Below are 18,768 nucleotides of genomic sequence, written 5' to 3'. Positions count from 1 at the left end.
ACTGTACTAACTGCTGTTTTGTTGTCTGTCCCCCTCTTCTAGATCGCGAGCCCGTTGTTGGGTAGGGATTGTCTCTATTTGTTGCCGAACTGTACTTTCCAAGTGCTTAGTACAGTGCTCTGCACACAGTAAGCGCTCAATAAATACGACTGAAGGAATGAAAGGGAAGGCACAAATTTGGACACAATCCACACGGGGCTCCCTTTCTTAATCCCCATTTTACAGAAGAGGTAACTGAGGCCCAAGGAGTGAAAATTCATTCACTGAATCGTACTCATTGAGCTCTTACTGTGTGCAGAGCGCTGTACAAGGCGCCTGTCTTGCCGTGGTCACCCAGCAGACATGCTTAGTACAGTGCTCTGCACACAGTAAGAGCTCAATGAATACGACTGAATGAATGAGGCAGAGGCGAAATTTGAACTCAGGTCCTTCTGAAGCAGCGTGGCTTAGTGGCAAGAGCCCGGGCTTGGGAATCGGAGGTCGTGGGTTCTAATCCCAGGTCTGCCACTTGTCAGCTGTGTGACCTCGGGCAAGTCACTTAACTTCCCCATGCTTCAATTCTCCTGCTCTCCCTCCTATTTTGACTGAGAGTCCCACGCTGGGCAGGGACTGTGTCCAACCTAAGTCACTAACATCCACCCTAGTGCTTAGAATGGTGTTGGACACATAGTAAGCTCATTCATTCATTCATTCATTCATTCATTCAATCGTATTTATTGAGTGCTTACTGTGTGCGGAGCACTGTAGAGAAGCAGCGTGGCTCAGTGGAAAGAGCCCGGGCTTTGGAGTCAGAGGTCATGGGTTCAAACCCCGGCTCCGCCAACTGTCAGCTGGGTGACTTTGGGCAAGTCACTTCACTTCTCTGGGCCTCAGTTCCCTCATCTGTAAAATGGGGATGATGACCGTAAGCCCCACATGGGACAACCTGATCATCTTGTATTCCCCCCCCCCAGTGCTTAGAACAGTGTTTTGCACATAGTAAGCCCTTAACAAATGCCATCATCATCAGTCTAGAAATGGGGATGAAGACTGGGAGCCCCACGTGGGGACAACCTGATCACCCCAACGCTAATAACAGTGCTTGGCACCTAGTAAGCACTCAATAAATACAATTGATTGATTGATATTTATTTTATTTTGTTACTATGTTTGGTTTTGTTCTCTGTCTTCCTCTTCTAGACTATGAGCCCACTGTTGGGTAGGGACCGTCTCTATAGGCTGCCAACTTGTACTTCCCAAGCGCTTAGTACAGTGCTGTGCACACAGTAAGCGCTCAATAAATACGATTGATTGATTGATTGATCAGTCTAGAAATGGGGATGAAGACTGGGAGCCCCACGTGGGGCCAACCTGATCACCCCAGCACTAATAACTATTCTATTTTATTTTGTTAATATGTTTGGTTTTGTTCCCCATCTCCCCCTTCTAGACTGTGAGCCCACTGTTGGGTAGGGACTGTCTCTATATGTTGCCAACTTGTACTTCCCAAGCGCTTAGTACAGTGCTCTGCACACAGTAAGCGCTCAATCAATCAATCAATCGTATTTATTGAGCACTTACTGTGTGCAGAGCACTGGACTAAGTGCTTGGGAAGTACAAGTTGGCAACATCTAGAGACAGTCCCTACCCAACAGTGGGCTCACAGTCTAAAATACGATTGATTGATCAGTCTAGAAATGGGGATGAAGACTGGGAGCCCCACGTTGGGGCAACCTGATCACCCCAGGGCTTGGCACCTAGTAAGCGCTTAACAAATACCAACATTATTATTACCTAAGCACTAAGCCAGGCTGAGGGACCTACTGACTCTTGGTATGTCCGTGTCTCCCAGGCGGTTAACCTGGCGGGGCCGGCTCCGTGACACCCGCGGGCCTGGAAAGCAGCTGCTGCCCTCTCAATCAATCAATCGTATTTACTGAGCGCTTACTGTGTGCAGAGCACTGTACTAAGCGCTTGGGAAGTCCAAGTTGGCAACATATAGAGACAGTCCCGACCCAACAGTGGGCTCACAGTCTAGAAGGGGGAGACGGAGAACAAAACCAAACGTACTAACAAAATAAAATATCAATCAATCAGTCGTATTTATTGAGTGCTTACTGTGTGCACAGCACTGTACTAAGCGCTTGGGAAGTCCAAGTTGGCAACATATAGAGACAGTCCCTACCCAACTGTAGGCTCACAGTCTAGAAGGGGGAGACAGAGAAAAAACCAAACATACTAACAAAATAAATATCAATCAATCGATCGTATTTATTCAGCGCTTACTGTGCGCAGAGCACTGTACCAAGCGCTTGGGAAGTCCAAGTTGGTAACATCTGGAGACAGTCCCTACTCAACAGTGGGCTCGCGGTCTAAAAGGGGGAGACAGAGAACAAAACCAAACATCCTAACAAAATAAAATAAATATCATTCATTCAGTCGCATTTATTGAGCGCTTACTGTGTGCAGAGCACTGTACTAAGCGCTTGGGAAGCACAAGTTGGTAACATACAGAGACAGTCCCTACCCAACAGTGGGCTCACGGTCTAAAAGGGGGAGAAAGAGAACAAAACCAAACATCCTAACAAAATAAAATAAATATCAATCAATCAATCGTATTTATTGAGCGCTTACTGTGTGCAGAGCACCGTACTAACCGCTTGGGAAGTACAAGTTGGCAACATATAGAGACAGGCCCTACCCAACAGTGGGCTCACGGTCTAGAAGGGGGAGACAGAGAACAAAACCAAACATATTAACAAAATAAAATAAGTAGAATAGGTATGTACAAGTGAAATAGAGTAATAGATATGTAGAGAATATATACAAGTAAAATAGAGTAATAAATATGTAGAGACATATATACAGGTGCTGTGGGGAAGGGAAGGAACCCAACAGTGGGCTCACGGTCTAAAAGGGGGAGACAGAGAACAAAACCAAACATACTAACAAAATAAAATAAGTAGAATAGGTATGTACAAGTGAAATAAATAGAATAATAAATATGGAGAGAATATGTACAAGTAATATAGAGTAATAAATATGTAGAGACATATATATAGGTGCTGTGGGGAAGGGAAGGAACCCAACAGTGGGCTCATGGTCTAAAAGGGGGGGACAGAGAACAAAACCAAACATACTAACAAAATAAAATAAATAGAATAGGTATGTACAAGTGAAATAGAGTAATAAATATGTAGAGAATATGTACAAGTAAAATAGAGTAATAAATATGTAGAGACATATATACAGGTGCTGTGAGGAAGGGAAGGAACCCAACAGTGGGCTCACGGTCTAAAAGGGGGAGACAGAGAACAAAACCAAACGTACTAACAAAATAAAATCAATAGGATAGATATGTACAAGTGAAATAAATAGAGTAACAAATATGTAGAGAATATGTACAAGTAAAATAGAGCAATAAATATGTAGAGACATCTATACAGGTGCTGTGGGGAAGGGAAGGAACCCAACAGTGGGCTCACGGTCTAAAAGGGGGAGACAGAGAACAAAACCTAACATACTAACAAAATAAAATCAATAGAATAGGTATGTACAAGTAAAATAAATAGAGTAGTAAATATGTAGAGACACCTATACAGGTGCTGTGGGGAAGGGAAGGAACCCAACAGTGGGCTCACGGTCTAAAAGGGGGAGACAGAGAACAAAACCAAACATACTAACAAAATAAAATACATAGAATAGATATGTACAAGTGAAATAGAGTAATAAATATGTAGAGAATATGTACAAGTAAAATAGAGTAATAAATATGTAGAGACATCTATACAGGTGCTGTGAGGAAGGGAAGGAACCCAACAGCGGGCTCACGGTCTAAAAGGGGGAGACAGAGAACAAAACCAAACATACTAACAAAATAAAATAAGTAGAATAGATATGTACAAGTGAAATAAATAGAGTAATAAATATGTACAGAATATGTACAAGTAAAATAGAGTAATAAATATGTAGAGACATATATACAGGTGCTGTGAGGAAGGGAAGGAACCCAACAGTGGGCTCACGGTCTAAAACGGGGAGACAGAGAACAAAACCAAACATACTAACACAATAAAATAAGTAGAATAGGTATGTACAAGTGAAATAAATAGAGTAATAAATATGTACAGAATATGTACAAGTAAAATAGAGTAATAAATATGTAGAGACATCTATACAGGTGCTGTGGGGAAGGGAAGGAACCCAACAGTGGGCTCACGGTCTAAAAGGGGGAGACAGAGAACAAAACCAAACATACTAACAAAATAAAATCAATAGAATAGATATGTACAAGTGAAATAAATAAATAGAGCAATAAATATGTAGAGATATATACACAGGTGCTGTGGGGAAGGGAAGGAACCCAACAGTGGCCTCACGGTCTAAAAGGGAGAGACAGAGAACAAAACCAAACATACTAACAAAATAAAATCAATAGAATAGGTATGTACAAGTAAAATAAACAGAGTAGTAAATATGTAGAGACACCTATACAGGTGCTGTGGGGAAGGGAAGGAACCCAACAGTGGGCTCACGGTCTAAAAGGGGGAGACAGAGAACAAAACCAAACATACTAACAAAATAAAATAAGTAGAATAGATATGTACAAGTGAAATAGAGTAATAAATATGTAGAGAATATGTACAAGTAAAATAGAGTAATAAATATGTAGAGACATATATACAGGTGCTGTGAGGAAGGGAAGGAACCCAACAGTGGGCTCACGGTCTAAAAGGGGGAGACAGAGAACAAAACCAAACATACTAACAAAATAAAATCGATAGAATAGATATGTACAAGTGAAATAAATAGAGTAATAAATATGTAGAGATATATGTACAGGTGCTGTGGGGAAGGGAAGGAGGTAAGATGGGGCGAACAATAACCCACCGTGCGGGCGGCTGCGGGTGTCGGGGATGGACTCTGTCCCGGATCGTCGCCTCACGGGGGCTGCGGAGGCCACAGAGCGCCCCGAAGGCCCGGTCGTGGGGACCCGGATGAGGCCGTTACCTCCCGGGCAAGCAATGGCTCCTCCCGGGCCTCGGCCCCCTCCCTCCTTCCCTCAGCCGCTTCCACCGGAAATCTTCGCACCTGTGCGGCCCGCTCGTCCACGGGGCGGCGCAAAGCACCACGGGACTTGTAGTCCGTGGCTGGGGCGAAGAGAACGGAAACAAAATGGCCGCCCCTCCCTCCGCTTGCGTGCTCGCGCCCTGAGGAGGCCGTCGGGCGAGCAAAGCATCACGGGAATTGTAGTACGTGGCTGGGGCGAAGAGAACGGAAACAAAATGGCCCCCTCCCTCCGCTTGCGTGCTCGCGCCCTGAGGGGGCCGTCGGGCGGGCAAAGCATCACGGGGCTTGTAGTCCGTGGCTTGGGCGTAGAGAACGGAAATAAAATGGCCGCCCCCCACTTCCGCTTGCGTGCTCGCCCCCTGAGGAGGCTGAGGCCTACTTGCTTTCGAGGCGCTCTGGAGAAGCAGTGGGAAGAGCCCGGGCTTTGGAGTCGGAGGTCATGAGTTTTATTACTCTATTTATTTATTTTACTTGTACGTATTTATTCTATTTTATATTTTATTTATTTAATTATATATTTATTATTTTATTTAAGCGCTTAGTACAGTGCTTTGCACACAGTAAGCGTTCAATAAATACGGTTGATTGATTGATTTATATGTTTTGCTTTGTTGTCCGTCTCCCCCTTCTAGACTGTGAGCCTGCTGTTGGGTAGGGACTGTATATGTTGCCAACTTATACCTCCCAAACGCTTAGTACAGTGCTCTGCACACAGTAAGCGCTCAATAAATACGATTGAATGAATGAATATTTACTCTATTTGGTTTATATGTTTTCTTTTGTTGTCCGTCCCCCCTTTCTAGACTGTGAGCCCGCTGTTGGGTAGGGACCGTCTCTATATGTTGTCAGCTTGTACCTCCCAAGCGCTTAGTACAGTGCTCTGCACATAGTAAGCGCTCAATAAATACGATTGAATGAATGAATATTCTATTTGGTTTATATGTTTTGTTTTGTTGTCCGTCTCACCCTTCTAGACAGTGAGCCCACCGTTGGGTAGGGACTGTCTCTATATCATCATCAATCGTATTTATTGAGCGCTTACAATGTGCAGAGCACTGTACTAAGCGCTTGGGAAGTACAAATTGGCAACATCTAGAGACAGTCCCTACCCAACGGTGGGCTCACAGTCTAAAAGGGGGAGACAGAGAACAAAACCAAACATACTAACAAAATAAAATAGAATAGATATGTACAAGTAAAATAGAGTAATAAATATGTACAAACATATATACATATATACAGGTGCTGTGGGGAAGGGAAGGAGGTAAGATGGGGGGACGGAGAGGGGGGCGAGGGGGAAAGGAAGGAAGGGGCTCAGTGTGGGAAGGCCTCCTGGAGGAGGTGAGCTCTCAGTAGGGCCTTGAAGGGAGGAAGAGAGCGAGCTTGGCGGATGGGCAGAGGGATTGGGGGCATTCCAGGCCCGGGGGAGGACGGGGGCCGGGGGTCGATGGCGGGACAGGCGAGAGCGAGGTACGGGGAGGAGATTAGCGGCGGAGGAGCGGAGGGTGTGGGCTGGGCTGGAGGAGAGAAGGGAGGTGAGGTAGGAGGGAGCGAGGTGATGGACAGCCTTGAAGCCCATAGTGAGGAGTTTCTGCCTGATGCGCAGATTGATTGGCAGCCACTGGAGATTTTTGAGGAGGGGAGTAACATGCCCAGAGCGTTTCCGGACAAAGATAATCCGGGCAGCAGCATGAAGTGTAGATTGAGCCCACTGTTGGGTAGGGACCGTCCCTAGATGTTGCCAACTTGTACTTCCCAAGCGCTTCGTACGGTGCTCTGCACATAGTAAGCGCTCAATAAATACGATTGAATGAATGAATGGATGACTACTTATTCTATTTGGTTTCTATGTTTTGTTCTCTGTCTCCCCCTTCTAGACTGTGAGCCCGCTGTTGGGTAGGGACTGTCTCTATATGTTGCCAACTTGTACCTCCCAAGTGCTTAGTACAGTGCTCTGCACATAGTAAGCGCTCAATAAATACGATTGAATGAATGAGTGATGAATATGATGATGATACTTGTTAAGATGCTTACTACGTGTCAAGCACTGTTCTATCAGGTTGGATACAGTCCATGTCCCGCGTGGGGGGCTCAGTCTTAATCCCCATTTTACAGATGAGGTACTTGAGGCGCAGAGAAGCTAAGCAGCTTGCCCGAGGTCAAACAGCAGACAAGTGGCCGAGCCGCAATTAGAACCCAGGTCCCTCTGACTCCCAGGGCTGTGTTCTATCCATCAGGCCATGCTAGTTCATCATAATAATCAGATAATCAGGTCAGATGTCCCTGTCTAACAAGAGGCTCACAGAGGGTGGGAGAGCAGGTATTTAACCCTCATTTTACAGGTGAAGAAACTGGAGCACACTTCATTCATTCGATCGTATTTATTGAGCGCTTACTGTGTGCAGAACACTGTACTAAGCACTTGAGATAAGTGGTTTGCCCAAGGAGACACAGTAGGTACGTGGCAGAGCAGGGATAAGAACCCAGGTCCTCCTAGGCCTGTGCTCTTTCCACTTGACCATACTGCTTCTTTGTAGTCTGCATCGATTGAATTCATTCATTCAATCGTATTTATTGAGCGCTTACTATGTGCACAGCACTGTACTAAGCGCTTGGGAAGTACAAATCGGCAACATATGGAGACGGTGTCTACCCAACAATGGGCTCACAGTCTAGAAGGGGGAGACAGACGACAAAACAAGTAAACGGGTGTCAATATATAGAAATAAAATTACAGCTATGTGAGGCTCGCAGTCTAGAAAGGGGGAACAGACGACAAAAGTAAACAGGTGTCAATGTATATATGTAAAATTACAGCTATGTGAGGCTCGCAGTCTAGAAAGGGGGAAAAGATGACAAAACAAGTAAACGGGTGTCAAAGTATATAAGTAAAATTACAGCCATGTGAGGCTCACAGTCTAGAAGGGGGGAAAAGATGACAAAACAAGTAAATGGGTGTCAATGTATGTAAGTAAAATTACAGCTATGTGAGGCTCACAGTCTAGAATGGGGGAACGGACGACAGAAGTAAACAGGTGTCAATGTATATAAGTAAAATTACAGCTATGTTAATACCACTGATTAAATGAATGGTGGTGGTACTGGCCCTGGGGGTTCCTGGGATTTCAATTATCCCCACCACCATCGAACAACTCTGAACTGGGTGCCCGCTGTGTGCAGGGCACTCTGAACTCGCTGCACAACTCTAAACTGAGGACCTACTGTGCCTAGGGCACTGTATGAGGCACCGGAGGAACGGACAGTAGCAATAAGAGGTGCAGTCCCTGCCTTCATCATCATCAATCGTATTTATTGAGTGCTTACTATGTGCAGAGCACTGTACTAAGCGCTTGGGAAGTACAAATTGGCAACATATAGAGACGGTCCCTACCCAACAGTGGGCTCACAGTCTAAAAGGGGGAGACAGAGAACAAAACCAAACATACTAACAAAATAAAATAAATAGAATAGATATGTACAAGTAAAATAAATAGAGTAATAAATATGTACAAACATATATACAGGTGCTGTGGGGAAGGGAAGGAGGTAAGATGGGGGGGATGGAGAGGGGGACGGTGGGGAGAGGAAGGAAGGGGCTCAGTCTGGGATGAGCCCTGCCTGCCTTGATGAGTTTTATGCCCAAAATGCCAGTGCTCTACCTGCCATGGCTGGTCCAGTCACACATACCCCTGTGTGGAAGACAAAGACCAAAGCCAGGTTCCACAGATGGCCATCTGTATATATGTTTGTTCATATTTATTACTCTATTTTACTTGTACATATTTATTCTATTTATTTTATTTTGTTAGTATGTTTGGTTTTGTTCTCTGTCTCCCCCTTTTAGACTGTGAGCCCACTGTTGGGTAGGGACTGTCTCTAGATGTTGCCAACTTGTACTTCCCAAGTGCTTAGTACGGTGCTGTGCACACAGTAAGCGCTCAATAAATACGATCGATGATGATGATGATGACTGTCTCTATATGTTGCAAATTTGTACTTCCCAAGCGCTTAGTACAGTGCTCTGCACACAGTAAGCGCTCAATAAATACGATTGATTGATTGATTGGGGCCAAGTCTGGGAATGTGGGCAGATGCCAGTGCGCTGGGATGTGTTCCCAGTGGGCAGGAGAGTTTATACTTGTTCTGTTTTGTTGTCTATCTCCCCCCTTCTAGACGCCGAGCCCGTTGTTGGGTAGGGATTGTCTCTATCTGTTGCTGAATTGTTCTTTCCAAGTGCTTAGTCCAGTGCTCTGCACACAGTAAGTGCTTAATATGACTGAATAATAATAATAATGATGGCATTTATTAAGCGCTTACTATGTGCAAAGCACTGTTCTAAGCACTGGGGAGGTTACAAGGCAATCAGGTTGCCCCATGTGGGGCTCACAGTCTTAGTCCCCATTTTACATATGAGGGAACTGAGGCCCAGAGAAGTGAAGTGACTTGCCCAAAGTCACACAGCTGACAACTGGCGGGGCCGGGATTTGAACCCATGACCTCTGACTCCAAAGCCTGGGCTCTTTCCACTGAGCCACGCTGCCTTCTCCAAACAAATGAATTCCAAGTGTTGGGGTGAAGGAACATACACACACTTACAAATACCCCTCGCCTCTCCTGCCGGCCAACCAGCCAGCCGTAACAGTGCTCTGCACACAGTAAGCGCTCAATAAATACGATTGAATGAATAAATGAATAAGGTTAGTCCTCTGGGGTACAGGGAGTGGGGGTGGTTGGTCTGGAATGGTGGGTGAGGACAGTTTATTCATTTTATTTGTTAATACGTTTTGTTTTGTCGTCTGTCTCCCCCTTCTAGACTGTGAGCCCGCTGTTGGGTAGGGACCGTCTCTAGATGTTGCCAACTTGGACTTCCCAAGCGCTTAGTACGGTGCTCTGCACACAGTAAGTGCTCAATAAATATGATTGAATGAACATAGCCACAACCTGGTTCAACCCCACTTCCACCGAGGGGTCCGGAGAGATGATGGAGGAAGGAAGTGATTTTCTTTACAAGCACTTTCAGTCCCAAAGGGATGAGGCAGCCGGGCCCAGGAGACCCTACCTCCCCCCCACCACTCATCAATCAATCACTCATCACTGTACCAAGCACTTAGTACAGCGCTCTGCACATAGTAAGTGCTCAATAAATACGACTGATGATGATGATCAACGGGGGAAATTGTTTAAGGGCCAGAAAGAAGGCAGGAGGGGTGCCCTCCACCATCTCGTTGACTCAGTGCACACATTCTGTCCCGGTGAATAACCGGAACAGCACGCATGCATGTGTACACGCACGCACCAGGGTGTTAATCCTGTCACCCGACTGCTGAGTGACAGCAGGGAAAGAGCTCCTGGAGCTTCCGGGGTTCAGGAAGAGCCAGTCCAGGCAGGCATTCAGCTCCAGAGTCTAGCCCTTCCCGTCCAACAGCCCCCTGGTTGAAGAAAATCCGTCTCCTCCTCCCTCAAACTAGAATGTAGCCTCCCTGAAGGCAGTGTCAAGGAGAATGTGCCAGGGGACCTTTGGCTTTGGGAAGAAAGGTTCCTTGGCCTCAGGGAAACTATGCTAAGGTGGTCAGGGAAGCAGAAGGTTGATCCCGGGGAGACCTGGGTTTTAATCCCGCCTCTACCACTTGTCTGCTGGGTGACCTTGAACAAGTCACCCAATTTCCCCAGGGGCCTCATTTACCTCATCTGTTAAATGGAGGTGAAATTCCTGTTCACCCTCCTCCTTAGGACTGCGACTCCTGTGAGGGACATGGACTGTGACCAATATGTTTACCTTGTATAAACAGTAAGCGCTCAATAAATGCGACTCAATGAATCTTGTCTCAATCCCAATGCTTAGTACGGTGCTTGACACATCGTAAGCACCTAACAAATACCACAATTATCACTTTACCATTAGTATTATGATTACTATTGATAATAATAATAATAAATACAGCCTTAAAGGTGTCACACCCACAGGTGCAGAGTTGAATCTTCAGTACCCAACACCTCTTTCCTTTGAAGTCCGTGTCTCCCCACCCAAGCCTCAGGGGACAGAAGGTCCGGAGATCAACAACTTGGAATAGTCCCAGTGACCCGCCTCCCTCACAACTGCACCCAATCCTCCCGCGTCCCTCAGCCTTCTGCCACAGGACTGCTTCCCCACTCACTGATCATCCCGTCATCATACCCTTCCCCGCGTCGGTGCCCTTCAAAGACATGGCATCGCCCAACAGAGCCCAGGACCTTGCCTGCATCACCGGCCCCCACTTACCGAGGGAGTCGTCTCGCCCCGGACTGTCGCTCTCCCCATTTTCTCTGATCCCTCATCTCCCCAGTGCACGACCCCCAACTGCCCCTTCACCATTTCCCTCCCAACTGCCCACAGCACTTCCGTACATACCTGTCATGCTCTTATCACTTCCTCCTATCTGTAGTTTATTTTAGTATCTATCCCCCCGAGCTAGGCTTCACAACCCGATGGTGCTCTCCCCGAGCGCTCGGTCCAGCGCTCTGCACACGGTAGGCGCTCAGGAAATCCCGCTGATTAGGTGGGAGTCGCTGGGTGAAAGGCTGAACAGAGCTGCCAGTTGTGACCTGGGGACTCCCCACGTGAGGACCAGGGCGAGCGTGTTCTGGTGTCCCGAGAACCAGTTTCTCTGGGGTCCTGGCTGGAGAGGACACCCCTTCCACCAGCCTGGAATCGGCGGAAAGAGACGCAGCGGACCCTGCGTGATCCGGCCACCTCTGCTCTTCCCTCACCCACAGGCAAAGGGTCAACTGGGCTCCCCCTCAGGCCCTTGTCTGGACCCAAAGGTGAGGTCCACCTCCCTCCAAAGCAGGGGAACAGGGTCTGTTTCCAGTGGGCCACGTGCTCGTCCCATCACATCAGCCTCTTGGGATCGATCTTCTCCAGGTGGACCAGAGGCTTCAGCTGCTCGGCGAAGTTGCGCATGTCCTCGGAGACGCCATCCTGGCCGGCGGGGGCCACGACACTCAGCTCCACCAGGTAGGACAGCGACAGCGCCTCGATGCTGTCGGTGTTGCCGGGCAGCAGGACGCGGAAGACCTTGTAGACGCACACCTTCATGGCGCCTTTGCGGAACAGGTGGCCCTTGGCCACGAACTCGTGGTCCAGGCGGAAGCCCATCTCCACGAGGAAGTCGGTCAGGTTCTCTGACGTGGCGATGTCCACCGAGTTGCGCACCAGGGCCTGGCGGTTCTTGTCTCCCATCTCCGGCTGCCCCAGGTAGCGGAGGTGCCAGGGCGTGCCCGCCGGGGCCAGGGAGCGCCGGGCCCGCAGGACGAAGGGGCTGGCCTGCTGGCCCTTGAGCAGGAACACCATCTCGTGGTCCAGAAAGGCCTCGGGCTCCACGTTGTCGCACAAGCCACGCAGCCTGTGCAGGAGGCTCTCCAGGCTGTGGTCCAGCACGCTTCCTGCGGGAGCGGACAACCAGCGTCACAAGGAAGCACGGGCCGAGTGGGCGGCCCGGCCAGGGGAGGCTCGTGTCGGGTGTCGGTGTCTAGGGCCCCATCCCCGAGCCCTCCGGGAGCCTCGGCCCGAGGCGGGGGGTAATGGAAGGCGGCCTGAGTTCACCAACGATCTTTCCCATATGCACCCCCACACAGCCACTCCGATACCCCCTTCTAGACTGTGAGCCCGCTGCTGGGTAGGGACCGTCTCTATATGTTGCCAACTTGGACTTCCCAAGCACTTAGTACAGTGCTCTGCACACAGTAAGTGCTCAGTGAATGAATAAATGAATATAAGCAAGGCGGGCAGAGGTGCAGAACATGCTTAGAACAGTGCTTTGCACATAGTAAGCGCTTAATAAATGCCATTGTTATTATTATTATTATAAATGTGGCCTTGTTAGCCAGCTGTAGGACAAGAAGGTAGGGGCCTTGATCCCACAGCACAGCTCCATGGGTCTGGCCTGCAGCATGTGCAGACTGAGCCCCCCTTTTCCTCTGCTCCTCCTCCCCTCCCCATCGCCCCGACTCCCTCTGTCTTCTCTACCCCTCCCCTCCCCACAGCACTTGTATATAGATGCAAATATTTATTATTCTATTTATTTAATGATGTGTATACATCTATAATTCTGTTATACTGGTGCTATTGATACCTACCTGTTTTGTTGCCTGCCGCCCCCCTAAAAGCCTGTAATCCCGTTGGTGGGTAGAGATTTTCTCTATTTGTTACCGAACTGTACTTTCCAAGCGCTCGGTACAGTGCTCTGCACACAGTAAGTGCTCCACAACTTCCCTCCCCATTCCACTGGACTACTAATTGTACTTTCCAAGCGCTTAGTACAGTGCTCCTCACACAGTAAGTGCTCAACAACTTCCCTCCCCACTCCACTGGACTACTAATTCTAGACTGTGAGCCCGCTGCTGGGTAGGGACCGTCTCTATATGTTGCCTACTTGGACTTCCCAAGCGCTTAGTACGGTGCTCTGCACCCAGTGAGCGCTCAATAAATACGATTGAATGAATGAATGAATAAATACGACTGACTGAATGGATGAACGAATGAAGTGCCTGGAGGTGACAATGTAAGGGGCCCAAGGATTGACTCCCTGGGCTTCCTGATTGGGCTTGCCACATTTTAACCTCTCTGAGCCTCCTTCCTCAAGTATATAATGGGACTATTAATACCTGCTTCTCCCTCACAGGAAAAGTGCTTAGTACAGTGCTCTGCACCCAGTAAGTGCTCGATAAATACGATTGATGATGATGATGGTGATGATATTGCGAGGATAAAATGAAATGACTGAAGGGAAAGCACTTTCATAAAAGTGATGCCTTTTCTCTCCCCTCCAAGACCCTCCTGTCTCTCCAGCTCCAACCCTATCCCCCCTCTTCCCACCTCCCTTCTCCCTCCATTCCCTTAACTGCATTTTTGAGGCTCTGGCCTCCTGTCCAGGGACCATCCGACCACCTCCACATCCTGCAATAGCACATCTGGAAGCCCCAGTAAATCCCAGGCCCTTGGGCCTTTCCTGGGACCAACTACCACCGGGCAGAAGGATGAGAGTCAGGAAGTAGTAGCCGGCAGAGCTGGCCTCATCTCTCCAGGCAGAGGGCTTGCTGACCCTGTATATATGTATATATGTTTGTATGTATTTATTACTCTATTTTATTTGTACATATTTATTTTATTTTGTTAATATGTTTTGTTTTGTTCTCTGCCTCCCCCTTCTAGACTGTGAGCCCGCTGTTGGGTAGGGACCGTCTCTATATGTTGCCATCTTGGACTTCCCAAGCGCCTAGTACAGTGCTCTGCACACAGTAAGCGCTCAATAAATACGACTGAATGAATGAATTGTGAGAAGCAGCGTGGCCTAATGGATAGAGCACGGGCTGGGGAGTCTGAAGGACCTGGGTTCTAATCCCGGCTCTGGCACTTGCCTGTCCTTGGCCAAGTCACTTCTCTTCTCTGGGCCTCAGTTCCCTCATCTGTAAAATGGGGATTGAGACTGTGAGCCCCATGTGGGACAGGGACTGTGTCCAACCTGATTAGTCTGAATCTACCCTAGTGTTTAAAATAATAATAATAATACTGGTGGTGGTATTTGTTAAGTGCTATGTGCCAAGCACTGTTCTAAGCACTGGGGAGGATACAAGGTGATCAGGTTGTCCCACTTAGGGCTCACAGTCTTCATCCCCATTTTACAGATGAGGTCACTGAGGCACAGAGAAGTGGCTTGCCCAAGGTCACAGAGCTGACAAGTGGCGGAGCCGGGATTCGAACCTGTGCCCTCTGACTCCCAAGCCGGCGCTCTTTCCACTGAGCCACGCTGCAGCAGTGTTAGATACATAGTAAGCAGGTAACACATACTATTATTATTATTATGGGAAGCAGCGTGGCTCAGTGGAAAGAGCCCGGGCTTTGGAGTCAGAGGTCATGGGTTCAAATCCCAGCTCCGCCGATTGTCAGCTGTGTGACTTTGGGCAAGTCACTTCTCTGGGCCTCAGTTCCCTGGAAAATGGGGATGAAGACTGTGAGTCCCCCGTGGGACAACCTGATCACCTTGTAACCTCCCCAGCGCTTAGAACAGTGTTCTGCGCATAGTAAGTGCTTAACAAATGCCATTATTATTATTATTATTATATTTCCTCCTCCCAGTTCCCCTGGGGACCGGACTGCCTCTCCTCCTCCCTTCCCCTGGGGCCAACTCTCCTGCCACGGCTACCGCGGCCCGGCCTGCTTGCCGGACTCTTAGACCAGCGTGTCTGATTAAAAGTAGGAAAAGAAAAGGGTGGGGAAAGGAGGGGGTGAAGCCGTATTCCCTGGTCCGCTTACCTTGCAGTAAATACTCCATCATGTTGACGGTGCCACCAGTCACAGGCATCATGGTGACCGGGGGGGCCTCCATGGTGGCCGCCTACCTAGGAGGGAGGAAAAAAAAACCCCTTTTTCAGGGCTCATGGCCGTGGGGTGACACAGACAGTTTTGGGATTTTGGTCCGGGCTGAGGCTCGGAAGCGGGACCGTCTAGGCGCTGCTACCTAACTTTCCGATGATCCCTGCCCATCCCACATCCTGAGGATGAAGATGGCGATGGTGGTGGGGGGGAAGTTTGGGGGGGCCCAATGGAGAGCCTGTATATATATGTATATATGTTTGTACATATTTATTACTCTGTTTACTTATTTTACTTGTACATATCTATTCTATTTATCTTATTTTGTTAGTCTGTTTGGTTTTGTTCTCTGTCTCCCCCTTTTAGACTGTGAGCCCACTGCTGGGTAGGGACTGTCTCTATATAATAATAATAATAATAGTATTTATTAAGCGCTTACTATGTGCAAAGCACTGTCCTAAGCGCTGGGGAGGTTACAAGGTGATCAGGTTGTCCCACGGGGGGCTCACAGTCTTCATCCCCATCTGACAGATGAGGGAACTGAGGCCCAGAGAAGTCAAGTGACTTGCCCAAAGTCACACAGCTGACAGTTGGCAGAGCCGGGATTTGAACCCATGACCTCTGACTCCAAAGCCCGGGCTCTTTCCACTGAGCCACGCTGCTTCTCCTATGCTCTATATGTTACCAACTTGTACTTCCCAAGCGCTTAGTACAGGGCTCTGCGCACAATGAGCGCTCAATAAATACGATTGATGATGATGATGATGATGATGAGAGAGACTGGAGAAAGCTCTGAGTTCTAAGAAGATTGCAAGCCCCCTTGTAAACCGCACGCTCCCACCCACCCCCAACAGCAATCAATCGATCGTACTTACTGAGCACTTATTGCGTGCACGGTACCCAAGAGAGTACAATATAACAGGGTTGGTAGACGCTTCCTTGCCCACGCGAGCTTTACGAGAAATAAATTAATTACAGGGCTGTGTGACCTTGGGCAAGTCACTTAACTTCTCTGTGCCTCAGTTACCTCATCTGTAAAATGGGGGTTAATAATAATAATAATAATAATAATGGCATTTATTAAGCGCTTACTATGCGCAAAGCACTGTTCTAAGCGCTGGGGAGGTTACAAGGTGATCAGGTTGTCCCACGGGGGGCTCACAGTCTTCACCCCCATTTTACAGATGGGTAACTGAGGCCCAGAGAAGTGAAGCGACTTGCCCAAGGTCACACAGCTGACAACTGGCAGAGCCGGGATTTGAACCCATGACCTCTGACTCCAAAGTCCGTGCTCTTTCCACTGAGCCACGCTGCTTCTAACTGTGGGTTGACTGTGAGCCCCCGCGGGACAACCTGATCACCATGTATCCCCCCGCAGCGCTGAGAACAGTGCTTGGCACATAGTAAGTGCTTAATAAATGCCACCATTATCGTTATTATTATTATTACATACGTGCTGAGGGAGGAGTGAATAAATGCTGCAAATCAAGTGCAAGGGTGACGCAGAAGGGAGTGGGAGAAGCACTTAAGTACATATCCTTATACCGGATGCCTCCCCTACCTGTAATTTACTTTAATGTCTATCTCCCCCATTGGACTGTAAGCTCCTTGAGGGCAAGGATCGGGTCCACTATCTCGTGTACTCTCCCAAGGGTTTACCACAGTGCTCTGCAAATAGTAGGTGCTCAATAAATACCACCAACTGAGGAAGCTCTGACACGTGCGAAGGCACAGAACCGATATGCTTCACGCTGAGAAGCAGCGTGGCTCAGTGGAAAGAGCCCGGGCTTTGGAGTCAGAGGTCGTGGGTTCAAATCCCGGCTCCGCCAACTGTCAGCTGTGTGACTTTGGGCAAGTCACTTAACTCCTCTGTGCCTCAGTTACCTCATCTGTAAAATGGGGATTGAGAACTGTGAGCCCCCCGTGGGACAAACTGGTCACCTTGTAACCTCCCCAGTGCTTAGAACAGTACTTTGCACATAATAAGCGCTTAATAAATGCCATCGTTATTCCAGCGCTTAGCACAGTGCTTTGCAAATAGTAAGCGCTTAACAAATACCATCATCTGAGCCCCCTCTTTCCTCTCCCCCTCCTCCCCCTCCCCACAGCACCTGTATATATATATATATACATGTATATTTGTACATATTTATTACTCTACTTATTTTATTTGTACATATTTATTCTATTTATCTTATTTTGTTAATATGTTTTGTTGTCTGTCTCCCCATTCTAGACTGTGAGCCCGCTGTTGGGTAGGGACCGGCTCTAGATGTTGCCAACTTGGACTTCCCAAGCGCTTAGTCCAGTGCTCCGCACACAGTAAACGCTCAATAAATACGATTGAATGAATGAATGAATATGTATATATGTTTGTATGTATTTATTACTCTATTTTATTTGTACATATTTATTCTATTCTGTTAATATGTTTTGTTCTCTGTCTCCCCCTTCTAGACTGTGAGCCCACTGTTGGGTAGGGACCATCTCTATATGTTGCCAACTTGTACTTCCCAGGCGCTTAGTACAGTGCTCTGCACACAGTAAGCGCTCAATAAATACGATTGAATGAATATGTATATATGTTTGTATGTATTTATTACTCTATTTTATTTGTACATATTTATTCTATTCTGTTAATATGTTTTGTTTTGTTCTCTGTCTCCCCCTTCTAGACTTTGAGCCCACTGTTGGGTAAGGACCATCTCTATATGTTGCCAACTTGTACTTCCCAGGCGCTTAGTACAGTGCTCTGCAAACAGTAAGCGCTCAATAAATACGGCTGATTGATTGATTGATTGATTAATTGGTTTTTCTCCCCCATCCAAAGGTTACCTGAGGGCTTCGACGTCCCAACCGTCAGCAGGCCCCACCGTCTCCTCAACTCTCGGAACGTCCTTTCGCTGCGTCGCGCAGGCGCAGTCGACTCCGATGACCCGAGTTTGCGCAGAACTCACCGCCCTCCCCCTCACCCACCCCCCTTGCGGTAAACAGAGCATGCGCAGGGCCCGCCTATTCCGTACGGAACATGGCGGCCTCCACATGGGAGACGCCATTTAGGGCTCCTGACGTCACCCCGTCCCCTCGCCTGAGGAGAAAGTGCCTTCTTTTTGACGGGAGGGATCAGTCAGTGGTATTTATTGGACGCCTGCTGTTTGTAGAGCACGGTACTCAATGCTTGGCCTGGTAGCAGCGTGGCTCAGTGGAAAGATAATAATAATAATAATAATAATGGCCTTTATTAAGCTGTGAGCCCACTGTTGGGTAGGGACTGCCTCTATATGTCGCCAACTTGTACTTTCCAAGCGCTTAGTACAGTGCTCTGAACACAGTAAGCGCTCAATAAATACGATTGATTGATTGATTAA

At 47.9% G+C, this 18,768-nt stretch overlaps 2 protein-coding genes across 4 annotated transcripts in view; both read right to left on the bottom strand.

Moving 5' to 3' along the window:
• PHACTR4 (phosphatase and actin regulator 4) overlaps nt 1-5,026 on the bottom strand; it is a 62,113-nt gene extending 57,087 nt beyond the window's left edge. Inside the window, exon 1 of one of the 2 annotated variants that reach the window (XM_038758196.1) lies at nt 4,870-5,026. The gene's annotated coding sequence lies outside the window, so the exon portion shown is untranslated. The remainder of the gene's footprint in view (nt 1-4,869) is intronic. The other variant, XM_038758195.1, reaches the window with a different exon arrangement.
• Nucleotides 5,027-11,451: 6,425 nt separating this feature from the next.
• Nucleotides 11,452-18,300, bottom strand: MED18 (mediator complex subunit 18). 2 transcript variants are annotated; one of them, XM_038758027.1, is made up of 3 exons: nt 18,236-18,300; nt 15,341-15,426; nt 11,452-12,471 (listed from the first exon to the last, which is right to left on the bottom strand). In XM_038758027.1, exons 2-3 carry the CDS (start codon nt 15,411-15,413, stop codon nt 11,918-11,920), a joined length of 627 nt encoding a protein of 208 aa, XP_038613955.1. In that variant the 5' UTR covers nt 15,414-15,426; nt 18,236-18,300; the 3' UTR covers nt 11,452-11,917. The 2 variants fall into 2 exon arrangements, with proteins under 2 accessions (XP_038613955.1, XP_038613956.1); XM_038758028.1 differs by having other exon boundaries at nt 15,341-15,422; nt 18,236-18,279.
• Nucleotides 18,301-18,768: the final 468 nt, after the last annotated feature.

This window comes from Tachyglossus aculeatus, chromosome 16, assembly GCF_015852505.1.
Source record: "Tachyglossus aculeatus isolate mTacAcu1 chromosome 16, mTacAcu1.pri, whole genome shotgun sequence".
In the NCBI taxonomy this organism is placed as follows: Eukaryota; Metazoa; Chordata; class Mammalia; order Monotremata; family Tachyglossidae; genus Tachyglossus; species Tachyglossus aculeatus.
This window is presented reverse-complemented; position numbering and strand designations above follow the sequence as displayed.